The following is an 18,529-nucleotide window of genomic DNA, read 5'->3' as shown; positions in this document are numbered from 1 at the left end:
AGCCACAGCTGAAGAACACATAGCACACATTCCAGCTGTGTTTTCAGAAGGAGCAGAACCTAAACCAAAAATATTTTCAGCACCTCATTTCTAGCCACAGCAGAGAAGTTTTAGGGGAACTTCTATCTCTTTCAATTGTCATGCTACAGGGATGAGTATATATGACAAAGAATCAGTCTCACCATTTGTGTTTAATGCTGAATAGAAAGATGGGAGAACTATATACAAAACTTGAAGTCTACAGTGATGGAAAAGAGAAGAGCAAGAGCTATTGTTCCTACACATTTAGGTGGACATTTTCATCATAAAAAGTATTTTCCCAAGATGAAATTAAAACAATTTTGTATTTCAGCAAATTGCCTTAGACACATTTAGCTAGACAGAAAGGAAAAAAACCTAATAAATGCAACATCAGAAATTTTATTTACAAATATACTGTAATTCAACAACCATTATCCACTCAGTTTGTGGAGGAAAAAGTGATAGTTACATTTTCCAAATGGGAAAAGAGAACTCTTCCCCTTAAATGGATTCCACAGAATATTGTGCCAACACCACTGAGCAAACAGATTATGCTTGGTATTTAAGTTTCAAAAAGCACATAATTTTAGAAACCAGCATATGGAAAGCAAACACATTTGTGTGCATTTAAATGCAGCTTCATATTAATCTAGAGAACTCACTTTCAGCATATGTCAAAAATAAAGACAGCAATTGCAAATATATATTTATATTAGCTATTTCTCTAATGCTCATTTCAAGAGCTTAGAAACAAAATACCCTCTTCATATACCATTGGAAAGTCAACTAGTTGATTATAAGCCTCAAAAATATTTTGAAGTTATTACTGAAAATATACTCCTTCTCCCTTGTGCTCTCAGCACTTGAAGCTGAAAAAGTGAAAGCATTTTCCTCAGATATTTCCTTACTGCAATTACTTTCTTATAAATAAAAATAGTTATATGAAGAATACAATGCATTGCTAATAAGACTAGACAAGCAAGAGTTACTCTTAGAAAAAACACACATACACACAATACATATATTTATAGATCTACATCAGCAGCAATCACCTCTTCTTTTATCTGCAACAGTGGTTTCATATCTTCATTTGCTTCACATGGAGGTTGGCTGTCCAGCTGTTAGAGGGAGACAGAAGAATTGTAATTAAAAGTCTAGCTACTGAGGAATCTTAGTGACAAAAATTAAAATTTCCTAGTTAAAAATTGTCAGATAATGATATTTCCAGTATCTATTGAAAACAGTAACACAAACTAAGGTATACATTCTGAATCTAGCAATCCAAATTTAATGAACAATACAAATTTCAATTTAATCCAATTACAGCACTGCAAGTATTTCAGGCCAAGTAATATTCCACAGAACATGCACCTTACCAAGTTTTTAAGAATTATTTTTAGTATTAGCATAGAGTGACAATTTTTCTAAATTTACCCTTCAATAATCAAGTTAAAATTTGCTAAATAGCTGTAGCAATATTAAAAAAAAAGAAATTATCCTCTCTCTGCAGATATTTATGGGCATCTGCCAATATACTGGTGTTTTGCTACAGCGTTACAAGTTTAAACCACAAAATTAACATTGAAATGTGCAAAAATCTCACACCATAAAATTACACAGCGAATATTAATAATCCTACAGTTTATCAAACCTTTTAACCAATTTGTTCACATTCCAAACTAACAAATAATTAGCCAGGCTGATGTCAAATGCCAACTGCAAACAAAGTAACCTGCATTACAGAACAGTGTGGTGCTGTCAGTATATCTTCATTGTAGTAATCACACAGCTGGTTTTTGTATTATTCAAATAGCTACTTTCAATCATTAATCACTAATTTCATTGTTTTATTCTGTACCTACAAGTTCTTACAATTTCTGATTTACTCATATCTCAAACAATTATATTTTGAGGTGCCCACTGGCCCAAGAAGATGCAGTCTGAAGGGAAGGGAATAAAACTGGTTCTCACAGATCAGCTCTGCTTCTGTAAGGCCCTGCTGTGACTTTACGGGCTGTAATGTCAAAGAGAGACTAAATAGCAATTTATCCATGATAAAATTTTTGGTTACTTCCATCACCTAACTCCTGAATACTGTCTTGCCAGGAAATAATAAAAAACAAAGTTTTTTTTCTTTTTCCCCCCACTACTTGTATATCTCATCCAGCAATTTTGCCCGCTAAAAGAAAAGATAAAGCAAAAACAACATGAGCAGGCTCCAGATTGAACCTCCCACACATTTCAGTGCTTCAAATAGGAACACAGTCACTTTGGTGTAGTCTTGCCATCAAGCAGGACATAAATTCTCCGAAAATTAACTCGGAGTGATATGACCCAGTGCTCTGGATCACCTCCAGATGGATGGGGGATGATTCTCCCCCTCCTTCCACTGATCACAACGGCACCCTCACACCTCACATTAGCCTCTGTGAAAGCACTGTGAGCATCAAGGAGAGATGTGAGGTTTTCTGGTTTTAGCTCAGGCACCACACAATTATTTCCGTGTGCTGCAGGCAGCTTTTCCTCTTCTTATAAGCCAAAGAGAGCCTGAAAACAGCATCAGATGCAGAGCTTCTCTTTTCCTGGGCTAGCAGATGCCCAAGTCCTGCTGATGCGTTGTAGCCTGAGTATCCTGTTCCCTTCACTGCCTTCTGGTCCACCATGAGAAAAATGTGCCGGGCTCATGAAGAAACGCTGATATGTATCCCAGGAAGTAATTCAGAAATGCTTTCCCTTAGCTGAATTTTATCATTCTAGAGAATTCAATATTTTCTACATAAAAATGGAGCCATATAACTCCCAAGACTTGTCAAAATTAGGAGGTTGTCTACCATCATCTAAGACAGCAAAAAACCAAACCCATTATTCAAAGCCTTAACATCATGCTCCAGTAAATCAGAATTCTGCAAACCATAAGAAAGGAAAAAAATTATACTGCACCTTTTAATTAAGATCTGTAAGTAAATCAATTCCTCCTGAACTTGTACCTAAATGAATAACCAATCACAGACCTATAATTCAAATAATATTATCATCGCAAAAAGAAACCAGCATTTGTGCCACCTGCACAGGATAAACTAATAGCTTTCCAGGTATGTATTAGGACTGAATTAAATACATATTCAGATTACTTTTTTAAAAAATGTAGACAATTTTTCAAAAGTACTTCTCTGCTATCAAGACAAGCCTGTTCAGCGACTGACAACTCCTTGACACCACATTCTCAGATCTATGAAGAAAGGAGGATGACTAGACTGCGTTGCCTGCTTGAAGCTGCCTAGTAACTAGGTGCTAAAAATCAGCTACCAGCAAGTTAGAAGTTCGGAATGACTACCCTACAAAAGACAGAAACTGGCCAGCAAACCTTGCTGAACCTATTCGCTAATATACCACCTTCAGGCTAAAGGTGAAAGCTATTGAGTGGTTCAGCTGTGCAAACACTTGAGGTGGCACAGCAGAGAGAAGAACTACAGTCACGCACACTGCAGTTGAATTGCCTTACTTTTAAATCTGATATAGCAGTCGTTGCAGAAGAGTTTGTTGTTTCGGATCCTAACTTCAGCTCCAGAGCGGGATCCTCCAAGGTCACATCCACAGGCAACACACTGTATGATAGATGAATAATTAGCAACTCCTTACAGAATATTAAGAAACTAAAAAGCTGTTCAAAAGCAGCTTGGATTAAGTGCAACAAAGCTTGAACCATAAACCCACAATCACTAGAAGCAAATGTATAATGATTAGTAGATCAAAATGCAACCAACCCTGAGAAAGTATTTTAAGGCGACGACTGGACAACAAAGAGCAGGGGTACACCAACTAAGCAAACATAAAGCAGACTGCTTTTAGAGATTAGTTTATTAAATCTAATTTGAACTTCAGTTTCTCTGAAAACTAAAACTGGCTCGACATGAAAAAAATTTGTTCTCTAGACGGCAACAGCAATTTTGGCACAGAACACCTGGATGTGCTACTTGCAGATTTCCATGTGGCACTATACGCTGCTGGTGTCCTCAGCCCTTTGGCACTCAAAGCAGCAAATACTTAGGCACCCCCAGTTTCCTGGGTTTGCATCACAGAAACGAGTTCCTATTCGGAGAGAAGGGGCCAATTTCATTTATCTTGAATAAACACATGAATAAGGGACTGGATAGCTTTCGTTCTAACATTAAACTATTTAACTAAGATGGCTGAACAAGTCTTTGCTGTGAATATGAACCACCTCTGGAAGGAATGCAACCCAAAGGATGACATTTTCCTTATTGAATTTACAAAACAAAGCACTCTGCTGACTACAGAAGGACAGATCCTTTGCCTGCTTAAATGAGTAGTGAATCTTTTAGATGGCAGTCTGTTCAACAGTTCATTAATCTTCAGAAATTTGAAAAACAGAATTTGGTATGTTTCTTATTGCAGGTTAGGAGCTATGGGAGGACTCCCTTGCACAAAATACATGTTCTGCAGAAAGGGAATGATGACCAGTCCCTATGGATTACTCCTGTTCCTCCTGCTCAGGCAGGCAGGACCAGGAAGAGCTTTGAGTCAATCCCTTGTAGTACTACAGGTGACGCATTTGAGCTGGGCACAGGAGACAAGTGTTGGGAACCAGACACAGGAGTCTCATGCCTCACCTGGTCCTAGAGAAGGGGAACTAGGAGTGCTTTTACATCATTTGCAGGCAGGCATTTACTCTTTCATCTCTGTGTATGCCCCAAACTCACTGGAAACCATGTAACTATGTCTTAATGCTAAGCATAAGCTAATACACCTAGCTTCTGACCAGAGCTGAGCATCACTAAACGCAGCTTCTGCTTTGGTGCTGGGTTTGATCCTGCCATGTTCAACACTGCCAACGTGCCTTTGCCTGGAAAACACCACAGGAACCCTGTCTGATAGGCTTAGCTTAGAAGTGATGGGTCATCTTAAATGATCAATTGCCAGGGTCCAGGCTGAGACACTGATTTTTTAAGGAGCTGGTTTCTCTTGGAGGAGCACCTTCCAAATTTTTGCTGCCTGTTTGAAGAAGGAAAAACTTTGATCTCACAGCCAACGTTCCCATCTTACTTGTCAAAGTCCTACTTGCTAGCTCTGGCAGTTAAGAAATATTTCTAGAGTTGAGTGCTAAATGCCTGCAGATAGGACCGCCTCATGGAAATATGCATGCACCACGCTGTCAAGAGTAGAAGGCAAAGCAGGTGATTAGTAAGAGCCCCTGTGAGCATAACATTGAGTAGCCATGCGTGCTCCTGATTAGTTCCTGTTCCTTCACGATGTGACTCCCAGCTCTCACCTTAAAGCAATGTAAATGATAACAAAGACCAAGAGACTCAATGATCATGGCTGCTCCTTTGCCCAGAACGTTATTACAGTATGAACAGATTTTCTTCCCACTGACTGACCTAAATATAGAATGAAAATCCTTAAAACCAGCTTGAAAAAGTTTAAAAGACACAGAAAAGTTATCACAGACTTTTTGAGATCAAAAATAAAAACATACTGGTAAAAAGTGGACTATTAAGCTGCTTGTGGAAAATAAACTGAAAATTAATATTATTTACAGTAGATCTAAAACTAGGGAAAGCTGAAGTGGTATAATTTAGATCAAAGGCATATACGAACAAATGAAGAAATTCTGTCACATTCTTGGGAGATATTTCATTACGTAAAATACTTTCTACAAATAAACATTAAAAGTATATTGTTAAGTTTGGAGAGTAAGAAAGCAGGTTTTGTGCTCCTGCCTTATTTGTGGGGAATTATCCCGAAGGCTAAGTTTTAGCAAGCACCCTGCCAAGTCCCACCATCTGCACCTTGTTAGATAACAGAAGGCTAGTCCTGGACATATAATATTATGTTAACTCTTTGAACATAAGCCATACAGAGGTCAGTTTACACAGATCTACCAATATGTTAGCAAATGGAAGTGAGAACAAGATAAGCAAACATGGTTAAGAAGGTAATTTTCTTACATCGTAAAGAATGTAGGAGCCTAGCTTTAAAAAAAAAAAAAAAAAAAAAGGTCAATTTATCACAAAATATCTGAGAATGTAAAAGCTAGTGAATCAGTGTTCACAGTTGCTATATAATACACATAATTTTGTGGGGATGATTCTCTATAGTCTCATCCCAAGGTATTTTTAAAATGTTTCAAGTACATAAAACAGTAGAGTTATCTACCCTACCACAACTGAATTCCATTTTTGTTTCAAAATATGTTGCAACTCTTGCTTTCTCCTCCTAGTTTAAAACCAACATCCTACTCCGTAATTCTCCAGGGTCATGGGTTATGAGCATTCCTGAGTGCTCCTTGAGATGATATTGACCACATGCCAGGAAGGGGGGAGGAGAGACCAAGATGATGGCCATAAAGCATGGGTTTCAGGAATCTTTTGTTAAAACAAACCTAAGAAAATAAATGTCAGAAATGCCATCTGGAGTAGGCTTTCACTAATCATTTTGGTAACCAACATGCAGCTTAGAGACTGGAGATTTATTATTCCAGTTCCTTTGTTTTTTTAACCGATGTCAAGCTGTGATGACAAACCTGGGGAATTTTCTGAATGACTGGAGCAGGGAGATAATCCCAGCCTATATTTCCACCATCCCGTCCAGCCAGAAAACTCCAGGTACTTTTCAGACTGGTTAATCAATGTTATGGGTAAGAACACTGCTGCAGACCACCAAATAGACAAAGTCTGCTCCTTAGTAGGGCTCAACATTTACACCTTCCCAGTGGAAGAGCACCCACTCACCTGCTGCGTGTCTGAGACCCTGTCTGGGAAGCAGAGAGGGAAGACTGAGCCTGGGGGGCTGCCTGGGACACAGAGTGGGCTCTCGCAGAGGTGGCTGCAGGAGCTGCTTTGCTGGAGGAAGGAGTGCACATGTAGGCTCGGTTTGAAGTGGACACCGGGCGACTGAAATCTTGACTAGAGGACAGAGACGAAGAGGAGACGGACTGGTTCAGCCGTGAATGGTGCCTCCACGAGCTCGTTCTTGAAGAATCAAGATTGTCCAAAGACTCCCCTCTGCAATACAGGGACACATACAAATATAAGTGGCAGTACAGCTGGAGCAGAAGTGCTACTATATTCTTACTTTAAAACAAAGGAAAATATTATCCTAGCAGTTTTAAGATTTTTCAAGCATGAATATGTTTGTCTGATCGCCCTGAGCAATATTCCTCACGTACAGATTTAAAATGTTTGAGCCACAAACTATCCTTTGTGTCCAAGCCTAGTCTCATGGGGAAAAAAAGCGGGTGAGGTGAAAGAGAGGAGGCACTGAACCACTACAGAATAAAGGCAAAACACTTTTCACTCCAGCCTTATCAGGGTGAACCATATCAAAATCTGCTGTACAACGACCGACCTGAGATACCAGGTTTGTTTTTGTTTTCTCCAAGGGATACCAGATGGAAATAGCAATCCACCCAGACTGGATAGCATCATCTAGGTACAAGGTGTTGGCTCAATAGCCAAACACTCTCCTGACTGATAACTTGTCTGTTTCCTAAGTGACAAATCCAGCATTCATACATTACTTAAAGCAAGAAACAAACTCCAGACTTTCTGACATATTTCCATTTAAAACCAGGTATATTCTGTAACCATAATAATCAATTTACACAATAAATTGGTCATGCTGAAATTCTTAATCATATCTGTCAATGACAAGGCACGCTTACTGATTTCCATTGCTGGTACACTGACCAAGAAATAAGAAGCTGAATTATTTACAGGTCACATCTACATTCTTTATTTGCAAAAAAAATATTTAATCCCAGCTGCAGTACTGCTACTTTCTTCTATCTGTGTGCTATTCAGTTTACCTTACAGCATTTCACAGACTTGATTTGTTTCTGTGCTCTGTAATACAAGCTGAAGTTTAGAATAACCAAACAAAAATATTTTATGAGAGACAAAGTTAATTTTTAACACAACTCCTACCTCCTCATACTATTGCTGTACAGACTAATAGGCTCCTTATGTATACTGGAACTGCGCTGCCTAATCCAGCTGCTGTCTGTGTGTAGAGATGTTTTCTTCCTCATTTCCTGAAGGATTTGCTGTCTCTCCAACTCTGCTGCAGACAGGTTGTGCTCCTTCTGAGATTTCTTCTGTGACTCACCCACGTTCCAGGACCTCTCTGAATATTTGCTCTGAGTACCTGTTTGGACAACATGTGCAAACTCCAGCTAGACACTTTAAGGGACAAAAGTATTTATCACACATCCAGTGTATCACACCCTGGCTATAAGAGCAAAAGCAGTCATTCATCACCACACTCACAAGTTTCCCCAGTTCCTTTTTACAGTGGGGTGACCAATATCAAACTTGGCAATACACCATTATTACTTTTTTTTTTCATTCATGTTTCCATTAATGTGGCCTTTTACATGATGTTTAACTTAAATACAAATAGGTATTTTCCTGTATTTTCCTTCACTTCCCAAAGGTATATGCTTATATATATGTGTGTACACACATGTACACGCACATACAAGTGTTTTTAAAAGGGTAAGATCTCTTTTAGTGTCACAGTTTGGACTCTTCCTCCAATACAAACTGAAGCACGTATGGAAATGGTGTGATACCTTCTTTCCCTTTAGGGGTTCAGATTCTCTTTTTCACTAAGTTGTCCCTGTTTTCAAGAATTCTTTCCTTATCCAAGGCACTAAACACATTGCTTTATATGAATATATGGGCTGGGGGGAAGGAGAGAGAGACAAGACTGTGTAAGCTTACAGCCTTTTAAATTTTGGAAAGGGAATCAAACAAGACATTTTTTCTTTATGTCCCAGATGCAATAACTATTTTTCACAGTAATACTAATTAAGAAAATGACCCAGTGATAAGTCATTTAACTGCAATTTCAATCCCTTTAAATAGTGTTCTGACTACAGATTTGCTCTTTGTTTTATTGCTATCAATTACCATTTTAAAATACTGTGTAAGTTTACTTGCTCATTAGTTTCAATGACCAAGCCTTAATGTGTGAAAGCAGTGCTGTCAATATGCAATATTTCCTCTAATACACCATTTACTTTTCTATGATTACTTCAGATTACTTTTTAAACTATGTTTTAGACACAGAAATAGCTTTTGAGCATTTTCTACTCTGACATACTTAAAAATTTGGTTTGTTCTTTCTACACACATTCCTCTAAACATGCACTAATGTGACTGAAGGAAAATTCAAGAAAGGCAGCAATGAAGAAGAGTCCAGAGGACAAGCCATTGTGGTAGTACTGAGAAGTGACTTCTAGCTGTGTTATTCCTACACTAACAGGAGTTAAAAAGAGCAAACAGTTGTATTAAATACATTAGAAAGCATCTTGGTATGTGCAGCTTTTTTTGGACAGAGTCAATATATCAAGAGCACGTACGTCTTCAAAGACATACCTACACGATTGGTTTATTCTGATACATGTATCAGTCATCTAAAATGTAAGCATCTAAGATCCATTTGTAATCACTACCATGGCACTTCAAAAGAGCAGTTAAACATGTTTGTCCTAGGTTTATATGTTACTGTATGAATTTCCTCTTGCTGTTAAAACTTCATTAAATTGTGGTGTGGTATGAATTTGAATTATAATGCAGCTATCAAAACGCATTTTGACAATGAATTTTCTTAGGCTGACTACATCCAATACATCTGTTTTCAAAACAATTGAACTACATTTTAAAAATAATGGAAATTAAACAATACTGACCATTTCTGACAGTGTTGAATTCATTCAGTTCTGAAGCTGACTTGGACTTACTCCTAAGGATATAGAAAACATTTATTTCTCTGTCTCAGTTAGGAGATCTCATCACAAAGATCTTATAATCGCAGGCCACAGATACATAGCCCCTTCTTTCACCATCCCTTCTATCAACAACTTATGCTGTATGAAAAACAAGAGGCACAAAATATTCAAACAAAGACCAAGAGGATATTAAGGGAGAAAAAAGATGTCAGTGTTTAGAAATCAACAGGTAATCACTGATTAAAAGTTAGAATCATGTACTGAAAGTTCCCAGTGCTTCAAGTATAATGAGCTGATAATTGTATTTGCTTCAACAAAAACACATAAACTTCCCTGTGGAAGCTTTATGAAGACTACAGTCAGACAGTCAAAGAACTGATAACTTTCAAAGCAGGTTTATGAATTATTTAACTTCATGAGAAACTTAAAAATCACACTTCAGCACCATTATTAGGCCATAAGCAAAACACTTCCTCAAACACTGCATGTAGATTTTTCTTGGGAAATTTATTACTCACTGATTATACCCAGTAGCATAATTTTTTAATGAGTTTTAGGCAAGAAATGTCACTCAATATACGGGAAGACAAATGGCAAAAAGCTGGTTTTCTGACAGTACAGAGCAGGAGCTTCAGCAACTTGTTAGTCTCGAGTAACATAGCCGGTTTCTTAGTTTAAAATACTTCAGAAAAGAACAGAAACCATTTGCTGGTTTCTGCTGTCACAGCAATGTTTTTACATACAGCATTGGCTGCATAACAGCATTTTGAGGGAGTCTTGTCCTTTGCCCGTAAATAAATGATGCATGAACTGCATCACATTTCTTGCTCCCCCAAGTTCCGACTGTCTGTCCTATGGTGCAGACCTGTTTTATTATCTGTTTGAGAAGATGCAACAATTTCACCATTGCTTGTAGTAAATAGGACCTCCAAAGACCAGGGCAGCCTTGCCCAGGATGCTTTTAGCCTCTGAGTGTCCTAGTCACATATATCTAAGATGTAACTATTTAGTGTAGTCACTTTCTTAAGTTAGATGTAGATCTTCAGTTAGTAACAGATCCATTAGTTTTACCCTGCAAGTTTTGGGCTTCTTCTTAATATAAAAAAAAAGGTATGCTCACTCCAACTGTAAGAACTGATTAAATACGGAGATGTGATCTTTCAGAACTACTGTGGGATACCATCTAAGACAAAGACCTGATATAAATGTTCTGCATTTAAGTTACTTCAGCATTTTTTAACCGTAGCCCAGTTACTAAAAGGGAGAAGAAAAAGTTGCCTATTCAAAGAGCCCAAATCTCTAATATATTCTATTGAAATTAAAAAACCCCAAAACAAACAAACAAAACCCAACAATAAAAACCCTAAACAAACCACCAAACAAAAACCAGAAAATAGCCAAGGTAAGAGAGTGTAACTTAACAAGTGACACATCTACTATCTTCCTGATAAATACTCTGTAGCTGCCTCTCACTTCCCTCCCTGTTTATTCTCTTTAAGTTGCACAATCCTGATTGGAATGACTGCACCTTAGTTGGTATAGCACGTTATGACACAACCACAATATTATCTGAAATTGTTTCCCAGCCAGAGAAGTCTAGAACCACCCACATATTTACTTCTTTATAGTTCTGCTTTTCCCAGTAAAATTCTACTGACTGACTGTTGTTTACAGCACAGCATGTAATTTGCCAAAAGTTTGGCTATAATATGAAAACACTCCATAAAAACTGCAAAACAAAGCACCAATAAAAAGTACACACTTAGCTCCATGGCTAGATTTTACTGTAAGTTTCAAAGCTTTCTGACACAGAAATGCTGATGTTACAGTCTATGCTGAGATTCAATATCACACATACCTGTCAGCAAATGTCTGGTCAGGCTGCTCCTCAATGGTTTTAGAAACTTCATAGCGCTCATAATGCCTAATAAAAAAAAAGATATATTATGTTCAAATACAGAAAGAAACATACATAGACACAAATATTTCCCACTAAAAATAGATTCTTAAGGGAATAAAAGGAAAAAAAAAAAAAACCAAAAACAAAGAGTGAAAAAGTTCTAAGGAGGCTTAATTTTATCAGTCAGAAACACAGCCAACGAAAGAAGGCAGAAAAAGAAAAGTTGTCAGAAAAGTTGCCCGAAATTACATTTTTGTAAGTGACAAGCCTGAGCACACCAAAATGGTTAATTCTCATTGCTGAAGATGTTTCAACCTACCTATCCATTAAATTTCTTATTACCTGTCAATGAGAGGATGGCCAGCTCGATCCTCTATTGTTTTAGAAACTTCATAGCGCTCATAATGTCTAGAAACAAAATACAGGTAAAAGAAAACATGTATTAAACAAAGAAACATTTTCTAGAAGTTGAAAAAACAGTAAGGATACACAGACAAAAACGAGAAAGTTCAGATATGTTAGAAACATGAAAATATAAGAGAAAAAAACCCCAAAGACTTTTTAAGATGCTGCAAAATTTATAAGTATCAGTATATGACAGTGATTATCTCATCTGTTTAAAAGCCAGGAGGTAAGCTCTGTCCAAACACAGTAGTTTTCTAAAAGTTACACATATATTCTAGCAAAATGTGTAGGTGCAGTTGGTAACCCATAGAGAAGCATCCACGGACAAAGCTCTTCCAGCTGCCTGTCCCCAACCTCAATGCTCTTTGTAGCAAGTATCATGTCTTCACAGATGTTTATATAACATTTCAGATTTCAAGTCATGTCTTTGGATAGCATCACAAAGCAAACATTTAACACTAGATATTTTAAATTCCAGTTTCACTGAACTTGTTCCTTGACTATTAAGCAAAGCCATCCTTGTTTAGCAAAACACATCCTTTGGCAGCAACCTCAGAAGCAATGAAAACCCCCGAGACGAAAGCACATATCAAGGATTTAGATATGCAGATACTGCAGCAGCTTTGTAAGTTACCACACAAAGTCCTATTAGCTTGCAACTGGGGCAAGCTAAAACTGTAGAGATACCCTGGCTCAGCTGCCAAGAAGAACCTGTTTAGCCACTGTAACAACTGTACCTCTGCTTTGCTCAGCAGGGATCTTAAAGAGCAGTCATTTACAATGAGCTGAAGAAACTCCAGGTCTCGCAATCTCCCCTGCAAATATATGCAACTTTATAATCCTATTTTCTTCTCCTAGTACATAACTTGATACCACGCGTTATCTTCAGTCATCAATTACGACTTGTATAAGAAAAGAGGGAAATCCTCAAGAGAAACAGCAAGGCTAGTCATACTCAAGAAACAGGGAAAATTTACTGTTTTAATCTATTTCAGACAGATTAATCTCCCACCATGCCTGTAATAGCAGTCTGAAAACTTCTGGGAAAGAGCATGTGCTTGTAAACATAGTTGGGTTTGGTTTTGGTTTTTTTAAACAAGTTGCTGAAGAAGGGAATGGAAGACATTTTTTCATGCTCTAGAATAAATATATCTAAAGTGGGTACTTCTAACAGTCTATGATATCTAAGCCAGTATTTATTCACTCATATACCATGATGCCTCTCTTTAACAAATTAACCCAGTGATGCAATTAAACTTTATTGTCGCATTGTCAAACTAAAATGAGAAAGGAGTCTGGAAAAATCAGTCACACATTTGTTGGAAAAGAGTTAACTTGGTATTTCCTCTGAAAGCACTGTATATTGAGCCACTGGCTCTCAATTTACAAGCTTATGTGGGGTTCTTACAAAATCTTCACGTTAAGTGTTTCAGGTCATCTTTGATTTGGCTGTAATTACTGTATATACATCTCCTATTTAAAAAACAAGCTGAAATGAGTTAATAAAGCACTTGATTCATGGGGAAAGACTTTGTCTTATGTTTGAGTCTTCTGCCTTTAGAAAGAAAGGCTATCCTGTGGTATCTTGCACTGACTGATTATAGTGTGAGTCTTACATGAATGCACTTCCATATTCAGGACATACACACTCCCTTTAGAAATGTGTCTGAATTTTTAATGCAGAAGGAAGTGAGAGTACATCTCATCACAAGCACACACCTTTGGTACTGAGGAGTTTCCACTGACACCTCCCTCTGCCTTTCAGCCTCCCGCCTCTGCTCCTCCATCTCTGCCCGCCGCCTCTGCTCCTCCATCTCTGCCCGCCGCCTCTGCTCCTCAGCATATTGTTGTTCCCTCTCTTTTTGTTGCCTCTCAAGCTCCAGTTCCTGGAGTTCCCTTTCTTGCTCAAAGCGCAGGGCAGCTTCTTCCTGGATCCTTCGTTCTTCCTGAAGCCTCCTCCTTTCTTCTTCCTCATCCAGCAAGCGTGCCGCCAGCTCATGTCCTCCATCTCCTTCTGGCTCCTCTGGAGTATTCACTTCAGGACTTGCTCTCCAGCTGGACACAGATGGAGCCCATGCAGAGACAGACGTTGTGTTTAAGGTCAGAACAGTCTGCTCCTGTAGCAAAGAAAAAATATCATGTTTTTAGGCAAGGGAGCTGTTTTTTAAACAGATTGCTCACTCAGAAAAAGGTTCATTTATTCTATGAGGAAAGACTGTGTAAAAAGCATCCCAAGCACTTTTTCAATGCAAGACCCAGTGTGTATGTTGGTTTCATGTTTTGAGTGCTGGCTAGCATATTCTCCTAATGCAAGAGCTTCATTCCACAGGGCAGCCTTAGTAAGCGCTGTGGGCAGCATGGCCACAACTATGTGAAACATTCTGCTTTCTAAAGTATTACTTACTTTAGAAGTAAAAACCATCCCATCTCTGCTTAAATACCCAGGGAAAACAAACTCTTCCATGATACCCTGTATTTCTCCCTACTGTTTTGACTTAGAATCATAGAATAGTTTGGGTTGGAAGGGACCTTTCAAGGTCATCTAAGTCCAACCCCCCAGCAGTGAGCAGGGACACTTCCACTAGACCAGGTTGCTCAAAGCCTCATCCAACCTGGCCGTGAATGTTTCCAGGGATGGGGCTTCTACCAACTCTCTGGGCAACCTGTGTCAGTGCTTCACCACTCTCATTGTAAAAACTTTCCTCCTTATATCTAGTCTAAATCTGCCCTCATTTAGTTTAAAACCATTACCCCTTGTCATATTGCTACAGCCCTGCTAAAAAGTCTGTCCCCATCTTTCTTATAAGCCCCCTTTAAGTATTGAAAGGCTGTAATAAGGTCTCCCTGGAGCCTTCTCTTCTCCAGGCTGAACAACCCCAACTTTCTCAGCCTTTCTTCATAAGAGAGGCATTCCATCCCTGTGATCATTTTTGTGGCCCTGTGGTTGTGATTTAGAAACCTGAGATCTACCCAAGAGCGTATACGCCAAGATATACACTGCACGTGTACATCAGACCAATAAATTTCATGTAAATCATTACATGGAGGAAACCCCCGTCCTCCTCTATTATCCAGCCATTTGAAAGTCAAGCCTCAGGTCTACCACTCTGACTCTTCCCCCAAACATGAGAAAAGATCTTTTAGTGGTCAAAAGATGTTTTAATTGCAGAGAACAAATACTGTTTGACAATTAAGGACTGGTCCATCCAAACTTCCAATAATAATAATAATAATAAAGAAATGAAATGGTTTACATTCTTGTACAGCAAAGTCCTCTAACAACTCAAAGAGCTTTCTTATTGAAGTCCTAAGCCTTAAATTACAGTCTACTTGTTCATGACTATACAAACACAGCTGATCTAGCTAGGATGCCTGAAGCAGCACATGCATAGCAATAGACAGGAGATACCTCAGACACCTCCTACACTCAGGAAAAAACCTGTTCATCTTCCCACAAGCAACAGCCACAGAAGTTAGCATCTACAGAAACCACACGCATTCAATATTTTGAAACATATGATAGCAAACCTGAAGTTGATTTGATATGTAAACTTATCAGAGATAGGATGAACTGGATGCAAATAAGCAACCAGACACTTACAAACATGCCTAATGATGGCATATGGAAGCAGAATTCCAACAAGTAACATGAGGTATACAGCAAAGGTGACCATTTAATTCTGGTCACAATAAATCATACGTGCTGTAACTTTTTGCCAATATATTTCTGGTGTTAGTTACCTAACCAATCCATAAGGAAAAAAGTCAAATGCAACAGGTCTCAAAACATCCAACTTGCTCTTTCCTTCCCATTTTTGCAACTTCTTTCCACCAAGTCATAGACAATGATTTAATTTCCACAATGAGAAGATAAATGACATAGCAAAATAATTTTTTTTCCTGCCTGCATGCTTCTACTCTTAGGGAAAAATGTCACCACAAAACTAAGCAGTCAGAAGTGAAGCCACATTGATAGCCTACCTCATCAAAATACTTGGAGCTCTCTTTTTCTGCTTCTTGCTTAGCTCGTAGCCATTCTTCCCTCAGTTTTTCTTGTTCCCGTTTGTATTTCTCCTATTAGGTGAGATTGAAGTTAAACACACAAATAAGAAATATGGTATGTTTTATTTGCATTAAAATGTACTACTGTTATTTAATGTGTTTTGTAACAGACCAGAGTGGTAAAAACATGCTTGAGCTCCACTAGGACATTAGGTCTGCCACGAGTGAATGAAATCCTGGCTCAAATACAATCAAAAGGAGTTCTGCAATTTATTTCAGAGAATCCAGGCTTATTACACACTAAGTCTCATATCAACTGATCTCACATCTGTTTTATTCCCTGTCTTACAGTTTAGTTCCCATTTGAACAAAATTCAACTATCTAAGTTATTTCTTGAAAGATGGAGTGATTATATTTAACTTGGAACTGGGCACATTAATAGGGTAAATATAAAGGGATCACTAAGTGAAATATGAGACAGCAATTTGGTTTGAGCAAGAACTCTTGGTCTTTTAGAATGTTATCTAAACAAAAAACAAATTCTGGGCCTCCAAATCTGTCCTATGACTGAATTTTGTATGAAATCAATGTAACATCTTAAGGCATTACTCAAGATATGCAATATATGTTTTTGGTGGTTTTGTCAGTCACCACTTACACCTTGGGAAAAGCAAAATATTTAATGATGTCAAAAGTATTCCTTCTAAGATGTTGGAAATAGCAAAGGAATACTTTGCTTCCCTTCTCTGTTATTTGAAAATTCATTAGTGGGACCGTGGGGAAGAGAAAGAACATTACTACTCTGGCCAAATTTGCTACTTCAGAACTAAAAAAGGAGAAGCAAAGAAAAGAAAAATTATGGCAGCGGGCTTTCAAGAAAGGGGAGCCAAGGTTTACATTCTTTAAAGCCATCTCTTCAGGCATCAAATGGACCAACCAAACCATAACAGAGACCACAAATATGTTTAGGAAGGCACAGTTCTTGCCTTGCAGAGTTTGTAAGCTAAAAGGAATGACAAAAGATAAAACACCCAAAAAGCAACAGAGTCACTAAGCTGTACTTTGACATCACAGTTTTCTGCTGAATGCACCAGACTTATTCAGAGGGCTTGTTCAGAGTAAATGATGTTCACTGAAGCCTCTCCTAGCCAATAAACTTCAGATAACTAATGTAAATCAGAGATGTGTCTTGTTGAATTTGGTTGAATGAGCTCATGCTTCATAGAGCTGAGAATTTTGAGGAGATATGTACTTGTTTTTTGTGCTGTCCCAAGATGGCAAACATTGTCGCTTCCCTCTGCAACACCTTCCTCCATCTCTAGCAACTGGTTATCAAGGTGGTTTTGTGTCTAGTAGGTTCAGCTTCCTGACTCACAGAGGTCCTGGGAACCAGGTTGATGCCAACTGATTAGCTAATTGCTAAATGAGAGGATGCTAGCAGGCATCTAACCATAGCACTGACTGCCTTCTCTTCGCCTCTGAATATAAAGCAGTATCACTAACTGAAGGTAAAACTCATTCTAGAGACAATTTCCTTAAGGGGAAAAAATTCAATTCAGTCAAAAGTGACGACTACTGCCCCTTTGGTCTTTGCTTATCCTTTAAATTCTGTTGCCAGTAAGAGTATACCAGCCTTGGGATGATTGAGGACTTCTGGCTGTACTGAATACACAGTCTGGGTTTGATTTCATGAAGTTCACTAATGCGTTATCCTCTTTTTGCTGAATAATTGCTAGTGTGTGCAACTGCAGCCTAGCAAATGTATCTGAAAGTCCACTTAGGCCATCAGTAAGAAGAGTTACAGGAGTCAGAATCACACAGAATCACAGAATGTTGGGGATTGGAAGGGACCTCAAAAGATCATCCAGTCCAATCCCCCTGCCGGAGCAGGAACCTAAACGAGATCACACAGGAAGGTGCCCCGGTGGGTCTTGAATGTCTCCAGAGAAGGAGACTCCATAACCTCCCTGGGCAGCCTGTTCCAGTGCTCTGTCACCCTCACTGTAAAGAAGTTTCTTCTCAAGTTTAAGTGGAACCTCCTGTGTTCCAGCTTGCATCCACTGCCCCTTGTCCTACCATTGGACATCACTGAGAAGAGCCTGGCTCCATCCTCCTGACATTCTTTTGTTCCCTAACAGTTGCTGCACCCCAGGGATTGCCAGTCCATGATTATGAAGATTAATTATACCTGCAATAAACGGTCCTGCTCCTTTTGCCATTTTTCCTGTCGTTTTCGTTCTTCCTCTTGATCCCAAACCCGACGACTAGGAGCACTAATGGATGGGACTGGGAGCTGATATAGCACAAAAATGAAATAATATTATCTTCATCCATTTAATCAATGCTATACATTTTAAAACATTTTTTTAAGTTAGAAATAAAAGCCACCACAAACACCACAGCGTTATAGTGACAAGGACCTATATTAGCCTTTTCTTTAAAGAGG

The 18,529-nt window shown here is 38.5% G+C and overlaps 1 protein-coding gene across 1 annotated transcript in view; it reads right to left on the bottom strand.

The window, feature by feature from the left end:
- Positions 1-400: 400 nt before the first annotated feature.
- Positions 401-18,529, bottom strand: part of LMO7 (LIM domain 7) — a 99,282-nt gene continuing 81,153 nt past the window's right edge. The window contains 11 exon segments of the mRNA XM_029085972.1: positions 401-1,139; positions 3,524-3,626; positions 5,312-5,420; positions 6,774-7,046; positions 7,968-8,187; positions 9,737-9,789; positions 11,634-11,699; positions 12,018-12,083; positions 13,800-14,197; positions 16,062-16,154; positions 18,272-18,376. Coding sequence (XP_028941805.1) covers positions 1,117-1,139; positions 3,524-3,626; positions 5,312-5,420; positions 6,774-7,046; positions 7,968-8,187; positions 9,737-9,789; positions 11,634-11,699; positions 12,018-12,083; positions 13,800-14,197; positions 16,062-16,154; positions 18,272-18,376 — 1,509 coding nt within the window. The 3' untranslated portion in view covers positions 401-1,116.

Source organism: Antrostomus carolinensis, unplaced genomic scaffold (genome assembly GCF_000700745.2).
Source record: "Antrostomus carolinensis isolate BGI_N321 unplaced genomic scaffold, ASM70074v2 scaffold4587, whole genome shotgun sequence".
Lineage (NCBI taxonomy): Eukaryota > Metazoa > Chordata > Aves > Caprimulgiformes > Caprimulgidae > Antrostomus > Antrostomus carolinensis.
Note: the sequence above shows the minus strand (reverse complement) of the source record. Positions and strands in the feature narration are given on the sequence as shown.